The 17,757-nt window shown below is 38.7% G+C and overlaps 1 protein-coding gene across 3 annotated transcripts in view; it reads right to left on the bottom strand.

Moving 5' to 3' along the window:
* Window positions 1–371, bottom strand: part of LOC121368098 (ubiquitin carboxyl-terminal hydrolase BAP1-like) — a 43,046-nt gene extending 42,675 nt beyond the window's left edge. For 2 of the 3 annotated variants that reach the window (XM_041492660.1, XM_041492659.1), the window contains exon 1: window positions 281–371. In XM_041492660.1, the coding sequence (XP_041348594.1) occupies window positions 281–317 (37 nt within the window). In that variant the 5' untranslated portion in view covers window positions 318–371. The remainder of the gene's footprint in view (window positions 1–280) is intronic. The other variant, XM_041492661.1, reaches the window with a different exon arrangement.
* Window positions 372–17,757: the final 17,386 nt, after the last annotated feature.

A 17,757-nucleotide genomic window follows, 5' to 3' on the forward strand; every position in this document is an offset into this window, starting at 1 on the left:
CATAAACAATTAAATAAAATTCGGTCAGAACACACCCACTGGCCCACCCACTACCAGGTCGCCCGCCAGACTGGTAGTTGCATTTTTTAACTCATCCGTCAGAATTTTTACTCGCATTTGACGAGCGGGCGAGTACTTTCTGCACCCCTGGGCCTGTAGGGGGCGAGTTGGTTTTGGGGCGAGTTGACCAACATTCGAGCCGACCAGACTCCTCTCAAATAATGCATGAAAACTACTATAAGTAGTCATCAACATCTGAAAATAACATTTATCTCCATACCTGGATCGCTTTCAAGCTCCAACCAGCCTTTATTCATTTTATAATTCAACAAATTTACAACTACAAAAAACAAAATCGCTATATCGGAAGTAATGACATTACTGTTCTTTATTCTTGTAAAGAGCTATTCAAGGGCAACAATCGAGTGTAACGAGTCCGAAGGGACGTAGAAAGTACCGAGCGGATTCTAGCAGCCAATTCCTAACAGCCAATTACGCTACCAGCCAATTTCAGCAGACACACATGGCGACGTTCTAAACACCGGACTCATACACTTTTTTAAACAAACTGTTATGCTAATTATTAGTATTCACTATAACTTAAGAATTTTAGAGTTTTAAAGAGTATCTTTATATAAAAAAAACAACACAAAAACAAAATAACATCCAAGAATCATTTTCATAGTCTTATTGTTACTAATATCCGTATAAATACAACTTAACCGTTTTATTCAGCACTTTTTTAATATCTGAAGTATCACTTTAAAATCGTTCTGTATTACGGTAATATGGGGTGTCCAACATGTTTCGTATAGACCAAAACAACACACATTATCAAAGGGACAGCAGATGGATCAAATTAATATTTATAAAAAAAAAATAAACGTATTTCTCGGTCAGTCTAATAATAAGAAACAAGTGGTGTTTTAAAAGCCTGTATGTTCTGTACTAAGATGGGTATCCCTACTACATACCCATATAAGCCACACCCCGTCAAATTCTTTATAGCGGCTAGCAGACACAGGGTGAAATTTCGAATATCGCAATTTCTATACAAAATACACATATTTCACGGCCGCTCTGTAATAAAAATCAAGTAGCGTTTTAAAAGCCTGTTTGGTCCATACTAAGATGGGTATCTCTACTACATACCCATATAGGCCACACCCAGTCAAATTCTTTATAACGGCTAGCAGACACAGGGTGAAATTTCGAATATCGCAATTTCTATACAAAATACACATATTTCTCGGCCGCTCTGTAATAAGAATCAAGTAGTGTTTTAAAAGCCTATATGTTCTGTACTAAAATGGGTATCCCTACTACATACCCATATAGGCCACACCCCGTCAAATTCTTTATAACGGCTAGCAGACACAAGGTGAAATTTCGAATATCGCAATTTCTATACAAAATACACATATTTGTCGGCCGCTCTGTAATAAGAATCAAGTAGTGTTTTAAAAGCCTATATGTTCTGTACTAAAATGGGTATCCCTACTACATACCCATATAGGCCACACCCTGTCAAATTCTTTATAACGGCTAGCAGACACAGGGTGAAATTTCGAATATCGCAATTTTTACACAAAATACACATATTTGTCGGCCGCTCTGTAATAAGAATCAAGTAGCGTTTTAAAAGCCTGTATGTTCTGTACTAAAATGGGTATCCCTACTACATACCCATATAGTCCACACCCCGTCAGATTCTTTATAACGGCTAGCAGACACAAGGTGAAATTTCTACTATCGCAATTTCTATACGAAATACACATATTTCACGGCCGCTTTGTAATAAGAATCAAGTAGCGTTTTAAAAGCCTGTATGTTCTATTCTAAGATGGGTATCCCTACTATATACCCATATAGGCCATACCCCGTCAAATTCTTTATAACGGCTAGCAGACACAGGGTGAAGTTTCTACTATCGCAACTTCTATACAAAATACACATATTTCTCGGCCGCTCTGTAATAAGAATCAAGTAACGTTTTCAAAGCCAGTATTTTCTATATTAAGATGGGTATCCCTACTACATACCCATGTAAGCCACACCCCGTCAAATTCTTTATAGCGGCTAGCAGACACAGGGTGAAATTTCGAATATCGCAATTTCTATACAAAATACACATATTACACGGCCGCTCTGTAATAAAAATCAAGTAGCGTTTTAAAAGCCTGTTTGGTCCATACTAAGATGGGTATCTCTACTACATACCCATATAGGCCACACCCAGTCAAATTCTTTATAACGGCTAGCAGACACAGGGTGAAGTTTCTACTATCGCAACTTCTATACAAAATACAAATATTTTTCGGCCGCTCTGTAATAAGAATCAAGTAGTGTTTTAAAAGCCTATATGTTCTGTACTAAAATGGGTATCCCTACTACATACCCATATAGGCCACACCCTGTCAAATTCTTTATAACGGCTAGCAGACACAGGGTGAAATTTCGAATATCGCAATTTCTATACAAAATACACATATTTGTCGGCCGCTCTGTAATAAGAATCAAGTAGTGTTTTAAAAGCCTATATGTTCTGTACTAAAATGGGTATCCCTACTACATACCCATATAGGCCACACCCTGTCAAATTCTTTATAACGGCTAGCAGACACAGGGTGAAATTTCGAATATCGCAATTTTTACACAAAATACACATATTTGTCGGCCGCTCTGTAATAAGAATCAAGTAGCGTTTTAAAAGCCTGTATGTTCTGTACTAAAATGGGTATCCCTACTACATACCCATATAGTCCACACCCCGTCAGATTCTTTATAACGGCTAGCAGACACAAGGTGAAATTTCTACTATCGCAATTTCTATACGAAATACACATATTTCACGGCCGCTTTGTAATAAGAATCAAGTAGCGTTTTAAAAGCCTGCATGTTCTATTCTAAGATGGGTATCCCTATTATATACCCATATAGGCCATACCCCGTCAAATTCTTTATAACGGCTAGGAGAAACATTATATTCGGCAGAAATGGTAGTGAGTCAATAACAAAAGTCAAAACTATTTTTCTCTATACTAATAAACATCTCTCTCTCTCTCTCTCTCTCTCTCTCTCTCTCTCTCTCTCTCTCTCTCTCTCTCTCTCTCTCTCTCTCTCTCTCTCACTCTGCCTCCTTTTCTCCGTACTTCTCTCTTTCCATACTAGTAGCAGTACTTTTAGGAAGTTAATTGCGATACCGTACGTATTCTTCTTCCTTTTTAAAAAATCAATTAGCTAGTAGGGGCGAGACGTAGCCCAGCGATAAAGCGTTCGCTTGATGCGCGGTCGATTTGGGATCGATCCCCGTCAGTGGACCCATTGGGCTATTTCTCGCTCCACCCAGTGCACCACAACTGGTACACCAAAGGCCGTAGTGTGTGTTATCCCATCTATGGGATGGTGCATATAAAAGATCCCTTGCTGCTAATCGAAAAGAGTAGGCCATGAAGTGGCGACAGCGGGTTTCCTTTCAATATCTGTGTGGTCCTTAACCATATGTCTGACGCCATATAACCGTAAATAAAATATTTCCTTCCTTCCTAATTAGCTAGCATGATTGTGTAGTTAGAAATCTGAGGGGAAACATAGACAGAGCAGTTTAATCCGACAGTGTTAAAAAATCAAATAACTAAGAAAAGTGACATAATTTTTTTTTTAAGTCCCACCGAAAAAAAAAAAAGTTGTGTCTGCTTAGATATTTTAATTATAATATATAATTTTCGTCATTAATAGTGCGTGCACTGTAAAAAACTAAGTTGTACAGAGAGAGAGAGAGAGAGAGAGAGAGAGAGAGAGAGAGAGAGAGAGAGAGAGAGAGAGAGAGAGAGAGAGAGAGAGAGAGAGAGAGAGAGACAGGCATACAGACAGACAGACAGACAGACTGTCAAGTACTCATGTGTGAGAGACTGTCACTCGTGTGTAGGCGTGTGTGCTTGTGTGCTTCCTCAAATTAAAACCTATCAAAGATGTCAAAGGTTTCCACACCTACACATGCCAAACACACAGAAGTGCGATATTTTGGACTTTCAGTCTCTAATCTTGTGGCAATTTCATAATAATTGTTCCATTGTCTTATGAATTTTGTCCAAGCCACTTCTGTATATTGTTCATGAACACCCAACTTACTAGGTACAGGGGCCTAAATATTCTTCCATTTTTATTTTATTTTTGTTTTATTTCAAGTTCAGTAATTAGATAGCGTCAGTCTCGACTATTTCCACGAAACACTTTATCGCTCTGTTCAAGAAGCGCACCTCCGCCAACCTTCTTGGTAAACTGCTAACGCGGTTATCTCCCTTGAATTAGTGACCCTTAGAGTGCAGCGTTATTACGTAGCATCCGGGTTGACACGTGCCGTGATTTCCAAATTCGGGAAATGTTCAAAAAATCACCTGCCAATATTGAAGAAATAAACCGAAAACATTCCACTGCTGACACCATATCGTGATATGTTCGTTTGAGCTTAGGTTCTAAGTTATTGCAACATTCATAAACAAAACAAAATAGGAAGCATTTGTTGGTAGTAATTTTTATGACGTAAGCAAATAAATAGAGGATAATAAACGAGTTTCTGTTTTTGGTGTTAAATTTATAACCCCCCGCCTCCGCCTACTACCGACCACGGTCGGGCTGTTGGTGCTCCCTTGCATCTGCCAGTGCAGGCGGTCCCTCCTCTCCCCCTCCCCTCCCCTACCTTTCCTGTCCTGGACAGAGCCGGCTCTTGTGCCCAGGACAGGCGTGCGCTACAACAGCTTGCTCTGAATGTGCACGTAAAGCCCTATGACCTGACCTGACCTAAACTCGTACAATAAGTAGGAAGCGAAAACAACGTATGTGAAGTTCTGTATATATAGTTTACAACGAAACACGGTGATATTAGGAGAATCTGTGAGACATTTTATTGTGTGTTTTATGAAAGAAATCCCACAAATTAAAAATTAGTTTTTATCTATTCTCCTTACTTACAATATTCAATGAAAACGCTTGTAGTATGACGTAATATATATTTTTTTATTTGCTTTCACATGCCGTTACTGACTGGAGCCAAGCAAAGGCAAATTTATTAGTGTTGTAGTCTGTATTTTGAACATGATTTATTGTAATACAGGATCCACTAAAAATATTTTTTACGTTTGTTGTTAATTTTTGTTGCAAAACGTATGTATATGATTGGATTTTACATTTGTGAAGTGGTGTGTCAAACTCGTATATAATTATTTCGAGCAATTCACCTGGATTAATTTTGATTTTAGTAATAAAATAAGAACAATAATATTATTTTTATGAGAAGTTAGTATTATTTTTGAAAATTATTTATAACGACATTTAAATATAGTGGAAGACGCGGAATTAATATACTAATAAAAACACCACACATGAGGCTGAGTGACAGGATATCTGCCGCGTTCTTGGAATTTTGTCATCATTATCAATCCTTGTTGCCCATGACATCGTACATATATCGTCCGATTTATCACGAAAATTAACCGATGGAAAAAAGGCTTATGTGAAAGTTGTATTAGAATTCAAAATAAAGTATGAAGTTTCAGTGTTATTATTAGCAAGTAGGCCTATGGTTCAAATTTAATTATAAGTATTGTCTGTTCTTTCTTTTACGTTCATCCGCAAACTTATGTGAGAACTGCTTCGCCGATTAACACAGTTTACGGATGATTGTTTTGTTGTTCATACACAGATGACATCCAACTTCTGACCGATGGTATTGGTCATTTTTCAGGATCCTGCTCCGTACAGAAGAGTGCTTAAGAAAGTGCTTTCAAAAAGGCGTGTCTTTGTCTTCAAACTAATCTTGCATGATTTCCAGATGTTTCGGAGCGATGCAAAGGTCTGACTTGCCTTGGATATTCTTGAGTGGATTTCTGCTTCACTGTTTCCATCGGCTGTCATCTTAGAGCCAAGGTAGGTGAAGTCATACACTTCTGCAACTTTGTCACCAAGACATCGGTCAGAAGTTGGACGTCTTTCAAAATCGGTGCCTTCGCAGGATTCTGAATATCTTCTGGCCCAACATCATAACCAACTCAATAAACAAATCTCCACAAAGTCATTGGTATCGGAAATCAAGCGCCTAAGATGGCGCTGGATTAGCTATGTTATCAGAATGCCTCAAACAACCCTACCAAGAGTGGCACTCCGATGGACCCCTTCTGGCAAAAGGAAACGAGGAAGACCGAAAGAAACATGGAGGAGGACAGTAGATAAGGAAATCCGAGAGGGCAGTCTGAGCTGGGGACTGCTGGGGAAGCTGGCAAAAGACAGGCAGCAGTGTTGATCTCTGGGCTTCTCAGCACGAAGGGGATTAAACTTACCCAGATGAACGTACAGAATAATCAATCTAATTAAAATTATCTCCACTATTACATGTGGATCTAACAGCAGCCCGTTAGAGCTCATGTCCAGTTGACCTTTCATTCGACCAATCAAAACCTTACTTGCAAAATCATGACACTGATTTGAAAACAATTTGAAAACATTCGGGATTATGCCGAGGGTATACGAAATGATTTGGGTGAATTACGAAGTATGCCGGAAACTAATTTCAATATAAAATTTTATATAAAATTCTTTTTAAGACGAAAAAAAAACCCATTGATGGTATAGCCATAAAATCTGTTTATACTAGTATACAATCCAGAGTTTATTACTGCACTTTTCCCCCTGTTTTGTCAATGTTGAAATAGACCAACAAGTTCGCCTATTGCATAAATAGTCTCGCCCGATATTTTTAGAATCTGTATGCTCCCGAATAACACTATAAAAGGCGAAGTGTAATTGGTCGATATTTAAATTGTTATTTATATATGAAATGTCACCTGGACATGGGAGTCCACGCAATGCTGTTAGATCTACTGGTAGACCAATAGAGATCATTTTAATCAGATTGCAGAATAATTACATTTCCGTTACATTCATTACAATATAATGTCGCATTGGTCCAGACGTAGCAACGGGAGTTTGTTCAATTAATGAGTTTCTGTGATTTCTTTTACGTTCATCGGCGTATGAAAGAAAAATCATCCGCAGTGTGAATCGGCGAAGCAGTTCTCACATAAGTTTGCGGATGATATTTTTGGGGGGGTTCATACCCAGATGAGCGTAAAAGAAATAACAGCCAGACAATCCTCAATAAATTTAATTATAAACTTTAACATATCATTAGTTTGGTGTCAGGTAAACAGTGGTTATATTGACACTTACATGGGCCATTCTTTTATTCGCCGGCTTGGTGAACTTGTAAAAGATGAAACCAATGATTTTGTTAATTTTGACTTTGACAGTACGTCACCAGCCTCGGTGGCGCAGTGATTAATAAGCCACCGGACTATAGGCTGGTAGGTACAGGGTTCGCAGCCCCGTACCGGCTCCAACCGAGAGGCTCAGTGGGTAGGTGTAAGGTCACTACACCCACTTCTCTCTCACTAACCACTAACAAATTAACAACTAACCCACTGTCCTGGACAGACAGCCCAGACAACTGAGGTGTGTGTCCAGGACAGCATGCTTGAACCTTAATTGGATATAAGCACGAAAATAAGTTGAAATGAAATGACGGTACGTCAGTTCAGGTTTCGTTCAATTTGGTCAATATCAATATTAAAGATAATTTTATAGTCTACGTTTCAAACGGCAGATAACAGTATATACAAAACAATGGAAATCGTGATTCCCGTCATACTATCAGGGTGGGGTTGTTTTTTGTTTTTTATTACATGTGTAATGACTTTAAAGGCATATTGTCACAGACCACTGATCTATTTAATGGTCTAACAAAGTATTACCTGAACAATAATAATTTGATTTATCCCTAAATGTACTTTATTCAACCATTTCAAAACCACCATGCTCCATTTATTAATGATATTTTGTAAAAACAATTGAATTATAGCAATTGTCCATAAATGAAAAACTAAAAATTGCCGAGAGGGTTGACATGGATTTCACTTCACCATGGTTCAGTTAAGGTCATGGGATAGCTAGATTTAATGTAAATTTTATATATTATCCATTCTTAGAGAAATAAGGTCCTTAAATCCGTGACAGTATGCCTTTAAACACAAAACGTATAAAAAGTCTTTATGTCAAAAACGTCTTACAATGCAAACAAACTTAGGCCTGTCCTTTTAATCTAAAGATTACACTTACCTTTGTGTGAACTCTTTTTTTCCCCCTTCTGCTTCTTAATCTCATATCTTTCCTAAACAGTTAATATGCATAGGTAAAGATAGCTGACGGTACGATCCAGGGCCGTACCCCCCCGAGAATCTCACTTTTTTCTTTTTTTAACTCCAGAAAATAGCATATACATCTCAAGGTTTAATTTGTATAGTGTTTCATTTGTTTATAAAAAGTAGTGCGCCCCACCCCACCCCATCCCCACCCCCACATTTTGTCCAGACAGAAATCTTGAAAAAAACAATGGCATGGATTCCACATACTAGATGATAACCATGTCACCTGTATCGACTTCGCTGAGATCGCATAGGGCAAAAAGCATGTAATTTTGTGCCGGCTTCCATTTTGACTTTTTATGGAATATTCTACAAGAGGGGTGACGTCATATTATTTTATTATTATTAATATTATTTGATTGTTTAAAGATACAGATACACTAGAGATCATTGATTTTATATTAATATTTTAGTCTTTCACCCCTCTTGAAGAGTATTCCATAAAAAAACTAAATGGCAGACAGCAGAAAACTGCATGTATTTTGCCCTAAACTGGCTGTAACGAGAACAGACATCGATATGTTATAGCATACAACAAACATTTTTTTAAACATATCTTTTTAATGACTTTTTTAATGTAAACTGAAGCAAATGGACCTAATTAGAAGAAAAACACACAAAATGTAATAATATTTCAGACTCGCTCTATGATTACATCTGTATGTGATTTTCTAACGGGAACTCTTAGTTAAAACCTGTTTAAAAAAGCACAAAACACGCATTATTTTAAAACATTTTAATAACAAAATACGCATTATTTTAATAACAAGGACAACAATAATGCCATATATAGCATACAACAAGCATTTTTTAAATGTAAACTGAAGCAAATGGACCTTTTAATATTTCATCAGCATAGATGACACGTCAATGGATATTACAGAGGCCAATTTCGCAAATTTGCAAAAAAGCGGTCTCCCCCCCCCCCCCCCCCCCCCCCACACACACACACACACCAAGCACTTTATAACTAATATGTCCTATCGACAATATCATTGTGTAGGCTAGTCTTTGTACTTATTAATATAAAATACATCAGGCCCGTAGGAACTGGGATGGTGTGAGGGGAGGGGTTCTTTAAAATATTGCTCATAACATATACATATAAATGGTGTTTATGGTTGATAAAGGGTTACAAATTGATAATCTATATCTGATTTGCAACTAGAGTCACGTAAACAAATTTATTCATCATTCACAAACATAAACATGAGGGCGAAACGACCCTGTGTAGAGGGCGAAACGACCCGGTATGGGGGCGAAACGACACGGGGCGATCGGGAATAAGGGCGAAACGACCTGATACCGGCGTGGACAGCTGGGGTGAGTACTGATTTTTGTACATTGTTTTATTTGGCAGAATATTTTAAATTGCATTTAATCAAAATTGCGCCACTTTGAGCATTTGTATGGTCAGGGTTCGTACGCGCCTGGAAAACCCTTGAAAACCCTTGAAAATAAACTAATGCATTCCAGTGCTTGAATACCCTTGAAAATCATCTTTCGGTCTGGAAAACCCTTGAAAATGATAATTTGATGTCAAAAAATATATAAACGCCTAAAACGGAGGCTTTATTTACTTTATTTAACATGTAATTAAATTATTTGTTTCATTTCCGCGGCATAATCAAATGCCAATCGTCTGGCCAATCGATGTTTACCGGCTCAGTTGACATGTGAATGTTGTTGTGGGTTTTTTTTATCTCGCGATGCGAGAATCACGCGGCCACGAGATCCAAGCGACAGCATCGCCATATTGGAAAAAAAAGTTTGTCACTTTTTGCCGCTGGGTATTTAGCAAGTTCAGGGAGCGTGTCAAGTTAATAAATCTATTGTAAACCCACAAAGATGGTTGGCACTTGCGTGTTTAACGACCTGTGGAAACTCGGTACGGTCCTGGAATTTTGGTAAAGTTGACCTGGAAAGTGTTTGAAAAACCCTTGAATTTTGACTTCGTTTAAGTGTATGAACCCTGATGGTGTAGTTAAGAAACTATACTCTTCAAAAGAAGAAACGCAAAACCACACTGTCGTAACATTTGGAGAATTGATTTAATTATTGAATGGTGAGTCCGATAATTACCAAATGTTGCAGGATTGTTCACAATTCACTCTAGTCCATTGTGAGTAAGTGATAGGACACACCACCAAGGTCAAGGTCATCTGGAGTCAATACCGGGTGTGGCCTCCGCGTGTGTTGACAACTGCCTGGCACCGCCTGCCCATTGAAGCAACCAGAGTACGGATGACGTCCCGGGGGATGGTGGCCCACTCGGCCTGCAAGGCTGCTGCCAGCTCGGGCAGGGTCTGGGGCTGTGGTTGTCGCTGTCGGAGGCGTCGGTCCAACTCGTCCCATAGATGCTCAATTGGGTTCAAATCCGGTGATATCGATGGCCAAGGAAGGACATTAATGTTGTTGTTCTGTAGGAAAGCCGTTGTGAGACGTGCTGTGTGAGGCCTGGCGTTGTCATGTTGGAACACTGCGTTGGCGTTGGCCATAACTGGAACGATGTGTGGCCGGAGGATCTGGTCAATGTAGCCCTGTGCATTCAGGTTGCCCTGCACGTGGACCAGGTCAGTTCTGCCAGTGTGTGAGATGGCTGCCCACACCATGACACTACCCCCGCCGAATCTGTCCACTTCCTGTACGCAGTTTGCCGCATAACGTTCACCACGACGCCTATACACGCGACATCTTCCATCATGACGTCGGAGCAGAAATCGGGACTCGTCACTGAACCACACCTGTCTCCATCGCAGTTGAGGCCATTGTCGATGAATCTGGCACCACTGCAGTCGGAGTCGACGGTGTTGTGGTGTTAAGATGACACCTCGAACTGGACGTCTGGCACGAATTCCTACCTCACGTAGGCGATTCCGTACGGTCTGGTCGGATATCCTACGCAAACCTGGTATTGCTGCGGCTGTGGAGGTGGCAGTAGTCAATCGTTCCCGAAGGTGGCGTACCCGGATGTAGCGGTCCAGCCCGGGGGTAGTGACCCGTGGTCGACCGGATCTAGGGAGGTCACGTGTTGATCCATGTTGCTGGTAATGGTCCCACAGTCTGGAGATGGTGCTTGGGGACACATGGAATGCCCTGGCAACGGCCGTTCTGGATTCGCCTGCGTCTAGTCGGCCGATGGCATTGTTTCTCTGCGGTTCACTGAGACGTGGCATGTCCTGGATTGTCAACTGTCGGCCAGATACAGAGGCCAGGCAAGCGAACACCCTGCACTTTTATACTGTCGGTGTTCATGTTGCACGTGCAGACAACGCACGTGCAGTGGTGACATGGTTTGCACGTGGCTGCGTTTTTGCGAATATTCACATTTTGGAACTTTATTGTACAGTAGCTGCGTTTTATCGAATGTAACCGTGGGAATGTGTTTGGGACATGCAATGACCTTATATTCACAAAGCATGAACCGGTAGGAAACATAAAATCGGAGTTATAACCCATTTGTACCCTTTTGCGTTTCTTTTTTTGAAGAGTATATTATCCTGTTCAATTATTTAGACCCAAAGTTTTTTGCAAATGTGACGTTTATTTCCTATTCGATATATTTTTTTTTTTTTGCATTTACATGAAAACAAACCCAAACCCCGACAGGTTTTATATACAAATCATCATATAAAATGCACGAAGTTGACTTAATTCCACTTTTTACAAATCTGTGTCTTTTGAATGCACGTTATTTCTCCTATAAATAACTAAGGTCATTTGCATATATCAAAACATTGGGATCTGAGGCTACGTGAAGGCCATTATAGCTTGTTTCACTAAATCAAGGTTATTCTTGTTTTGCAGTGTGTAATAGCATTGTCTAATCTTTCCGTTAAACATAGATGTAAACAAACAGAACATGTAACCCTTTCTTGTAGGTACATTATATTTAATAAATTTAGCTAATGTATTATGTATTTTTATTTTATTATATCAATTATATATCAGCATACCATACTTAACCTAACACAACTGAGGTGTAGCACAGTAGTAAACACAAATCACCTCACACACCGCAGGAATGTGCTTTCCAAATTTATAAATAAATTTAATGCAGGGCCGGACCCAGAAGACCGGGGGAGGGGGGGGGGGGGCTAAAATGTCAAAGGCCACCAACATCAAATAATAATAAAAATGTTATTTAATTTGCCTCTAAATTTGGAACTCATACGTATATATATATATATATATATATATATATATATATATATATATATATATATATATATAGTATTTAGGGTGGTGCTAGGGGCTGTGGGTTGGGGGTTGGGTGTTACATTTGTAATGCGAAAGTAGTATATTTTATACGTGGCGGGGACAACAATGGAATACAATGGAAAACGCCACCGTGCAGCGCCGGAACAATGGCCGACGCCACCAGTACAATGGGTGCATACCTGTTATCTTTCAAGGTCATGCATGTCATACCTGTTATCTTTCAAGGTCATGCGTGTCATACTTTTATCTTTGAAGGACATACCAGTTCAAATCTGTGCGTATCTGTTATCTTTTAAGTGTGTTGTAACGAGTGCGATTGGCTTACTTGAAAAGTACATTTGAAAATGACGTTATTGAAAGTGTTTATTTATATACATGTACGTGTTATGCATAATAATGAAAGTGTTTGAGATATGTATACTGTAATGTATTTGTGTGTAGCATATAAATTAACGAACACAAACAATACTTTTAGTTGTCGTTAGTGCTTTGTAGATTACATTTGATTGTTAACCATGACTGAAAACGAATGTTTAATAAAAATAACGACTCCTACAACCATTACAGTTGTAGGTGGAAGTGGAAGTGGGAAAACGTTTTTTACAAAGCGTGTTTTGGAGAATGCAAACGTTGTGTTTGACGTAGCACCTAAACTCATTGTTTATTGTTACGTTGTGTGGCAGGACGTGTACCCAGACATTCAACACTCCATTCCTAATATATTGTTTTACGAGGGACTACCGACACAGGAAGAGCTGTACACATGGACAGACGAGGCACAGAAACATATGGTGTTGGTCTTGGACGATCTGATGATGGAAGTGTGTAATAGTGAGCTCATGTTAAAACTTTATTCTACTCTGTCGCATCATTTGGGTATTACTTGCATTAGTTTATAACAAAGTCTTTACCCTAAAGGAAAGTGTTCTCGAACCATGAATTTAAATACCCATTTGTTCGTGTTAATGGCTAATGCCCGATCAGAGCATGAATATAAGATTTTTGCTTCACAGATATTTCCCGGACAGTGGAAGTACTTTGCTGAGTCATATCAAGATGCTGTGCAATCAAGAAAATTTGGATATCTGTTAGTAGATGTGGCACCATACACTGATGTCGAATATGGACGACTACGTACGGGTATATTACCTGGAGAACTCTGTACTGTATATCTCCCTAAAGACTAATATAAACATTTGATGTGTACGAGAAATGCTCATTTGTGCGATTGTATTCGACATGAACAAGCAGTACTCTTGGATCATTGTGGCGTACCCACGTGCTAAACCAGAGAGAGTATTATCGGAGGGGACACAGTGGTATAAAAGCAAGTCTGAAGCTATTGACTCACTCAAACGTGTTATCGCACATGGTGTTGACATTCCAGATTGTTGGGGAGGGCCTGACTACGTTATTGTCAGGAGATCAACTTACGTTGTAAATTATGACAGACTTAATTAATGAAATTTTGAGTTACTTGAAACTTTTCAATGATGCATGTATCAAACCGAGACGGGCTCTGTTGATTCAAGCATCACTCGCACAATCCAAGGCGTTGATGGAAGTGGATTAAATATATTCAGGCTTCAGTTGAACAAAATCCATCATGGGATCAACATCATGCCCTGAGTGTGGGAACAGTTTTTCCAGACATGATAATATGCAAAGGCACCGAAGACAGATGCACCGGCCAGACACCCCTCCTCCACCTCCTCCTCAATTACTCCCATATACTCCTCCTCCACCTCCTCCTCAATTACTCCCATATACTCCTCCTCCTCCTCCTCCTCTTCCTCCTCAAAGGTCTTTGTCAGCGACACAGTTAGCAACTTCAGGATTTCCAGCTGAACAATATGGAGAGCCTTTCAAATTTACTATCCCGTCTAATGCTGTTTTTATGGGCCCAAGTGGATGTGGGAAAACTATGTTTATGTATCAAATACTCCAAAAAGGACTCATCAAGCCGACACCTAACAACATCATATGGTGTTACACAGAGTGGCAGCCGCTTTACAACACTATTCGTGAAAGAATGCCCCAAGTGCAGTTTGAGAAAGGTATCCCCTACAACTTACAGGACGACAATTTCTTTAATGCACGCAACAACAATGTTTTAATTCTGGATGATCATATGACAGAGGCCAAGGATGACAAACGCATCTCTCAGTTATTTACAAGAACTTCACATCACAAGAATGTAACTAATTTTCTTCTGTTACAAAACTTGTTTCCAAGAGGCAAGGAGTCACGTGATATTGCTCTTAACTCTCACTACGTGACTTTGTTCAATTCACCCATTGACAGACAGCAAGTGAACTTGTTTGCGAGAAGAATTTACCCCAGTAATAGTGATCGTTTTATGTCAGTTTATGAGACTGCTGTTCAGAAACCTTACGGCAATCTCACGATCGATTTGCGACCATCAACTCACGAGAATAACAGACTTAAACCCAATATTTTAGACATTCCAGCACGGATCCAACAACTGCGGTCCACCCAACCCACAGACCACGGAATTAAGCATTACAGTAATACTTTAAAAGACGTTTCTTCGCCGCCCGACAGTCAGATTCCTTCAGATACCCGAGCCGTAGACACTGTTAAATCATTTTCTGAAACCGGTACCAATTTGGGACAAGAGGAATATACTGACGAAGACTTGGGCGAATCCAGTGACGAGACAGGTTCATTTATTATGGCTACTGCTTGTACCGATTGTGGCGTTTTGTTTGGTAATATGACTGACTTACAACGCCATATTAAAACGTGGTGTCCTGAGAACGAATTGGTACAACCCCGAAAACGCACCAAATACCATGATGAAGACACCAACAGTCATGACATTTTTAACTCGCAGAAAGGAGACGGAAAACACATGTTTGATAAACGAGACCATGATCTGACTATAGAATGGCAGAATGTCGGCTTACAACGTGTGTGGGGTCGTGTTCGTGCAAACCATCTAGAAAACATGAAACTCAGACGTAAGAAATATCAACAGCAAGGAAAGACACAAGAGTGGATAGAGAGAAAACTAGCGCGACTGTGGGAACATGAATTAGTCAAAACACTGATTGTTATCATTGAATTTACAAAGTATTTTTCAAAAGCACCTTTGTTTCGATTTATATTCGATAGTTTAAACAAAACAGATCCTAACACAGATCACACGGTGATAAAGGACAAGATCAAGCTACTGTTGAAACCCATCATGAAAGACATTATACCACATGTAGACCTGACAGAAGAAGAAGAAAGCGAGTCGGAATCTAATCATTCAGATCTTTCTGAAATGAGTGAACCGGAATAGCATACTTAAGTTTATTCTATACATTTGTATGTTCACAGTTACATAGACCATAGACCAGTCCGGACATTAAAAACAGCATGGTTGTCAATAGGAAGCGACCAAAACTCATTCACATAATCAAATCACATTCAGTCGTGGTAAAGAATGGAAAGAAGAAACCAGTTGTTTTTGTTTCTGAAGAGACAGGCAGACCTTGGTCCACCCGGGAAGAAATTCCTTTAAAACATATGACCGAAGTGAACGTTTGTAAATGCACAGGATTAGATGTAACATGTATTTTTCGCTGTTGTTTATTTTACAAATGTAATGAATTGTATGTACTACTAATCCAATAAAGTACATTTGTTCATCATATTGAATGAATTGTTATTTTGTCATTGAATACAGATACTAAGAGTAATGGAAATAAGTACATTTAAAAAGGATAATTGGGAAACAAAGTTGTGGTGGACTTACGATTTTGTGTGTGTGTGTGTGTGTGTGTGTGTGTGTGTGTGTGTATATACATATATATATATATATATATATATATATATATATATATATATATATATATATATATATATATATTCTAACAACACCACTAGAGAACATTAGTTTATTAATTATTAACCATTGTTTCCATTAGCAACACTGGATCTTTTAGATGTAGGTTCTCACAAACAGTAAAGCACGTGTATGTCAAAGCCTTTGATATACCAGTTGTGATTTACTGGTTGGGACGGAGTAACCGCAATCAGCTAAATGGATCCACCGAGCAACGCAAGCACCTCAAGCGAACATACACCCAAATGAGCTATGTATTCATGCTTGTGTATGGCAAACAAATAGAAAGTCCAGCTATAAGAAGTATATTTTCGTAATGAGAATTGCTTGTACGATCACTTGTTGCTATGAAAACAAAAATTGTAATGTAAGCGACTGTCCGCTTTCAAACAGTCATGTCTGACCGAATATTTGTGTTACCTGATAGGATATTTAATCAGTAGCGGTCACACCATGTCACCGCAATAATTGTCGAAACTGTTTATTAGCACAGCATGGCGATCATAAAGGAGGCTAGGTGTTAATGTAAAGATTCTGCTATGTGTACAGAGTAGAGATTACACTGCGGTCACACCATGACATTGCAAGCATTTTGAATCTCCTGGCAAACTGTTAGTAGCAAAGCACGGTGATCATATAGGAGGTTGGGTTTTTGTGTAAAAAAATAAATAAAAACAGCTTAAAACAGACGAACGGAAATATATGCGTTACTTTGAGACAAAAGCTCATTGCATAAATATAATGTACAGCAAAGGGAAATTATCAGTGGTGCAACCTACGTTATTTTGAAATTAACGTATTGTACTTAACAGTAAACTATTTTGAAATTAACGTATTGTACTTGTCAGTAAACTATTTTATAGCAATGAGAATACTGGTGCTTTTAATGTGCTGTTCAGTATATTTGTTTTAAAAAGAGGAAATAAATAAACAAAACAAATTATATTTTATATATTTATTATATTAATGTAAAATTATGTGCTTTGGATAGCTAAATTCAAAGTGTTTGGGATACCCATTCAGTAATGTGTTTTGGAATACACATTCAATAATGTGTTTTGGAACACCCATTCAGTAATGTGTTTTAGGATATCTATTCAGTAATGTGTTTTAGGATACCTGTTCAGAAATGTGGTTTGGAATACTGACTTGTGATGGTGTTTTGTTCGGATACCTATTCAGAAAAGTGTTTTAGGATACCTGTTCAGAAATGTGGTTTGGAATACTGACTTGTGATGGTGTTTTGTTCGGATACCTATTCAGAAAAGTGTTTATTTTGAAATTATTATTCCTCTGCTTTCGAGTAAACAATTATAATAAAATACTGTAGTAAACACCCCTTGATAATGGTAAGGTCTCACAACAAAGAAACATAATAACATAACAACGTACATAATTTTAACATCAATTTATTAATAATTTACA

This window comes from Gigantopelta aegis, chromosome 3 (genome assembly GCF_016097555.1).
Source record: "Gigantopelta aegis isolate Gae_Host chromosome 3, Gae_host_genome, whole genome shotgun sequence".
In the NCBI taxonomy this organism is placed as follows: Eukaryota; Metazoa; Mollusca; class Gastropoda; order Neomphalida; family Peltospiridae; genus Gigantopelta; species Gigantopelta aegis.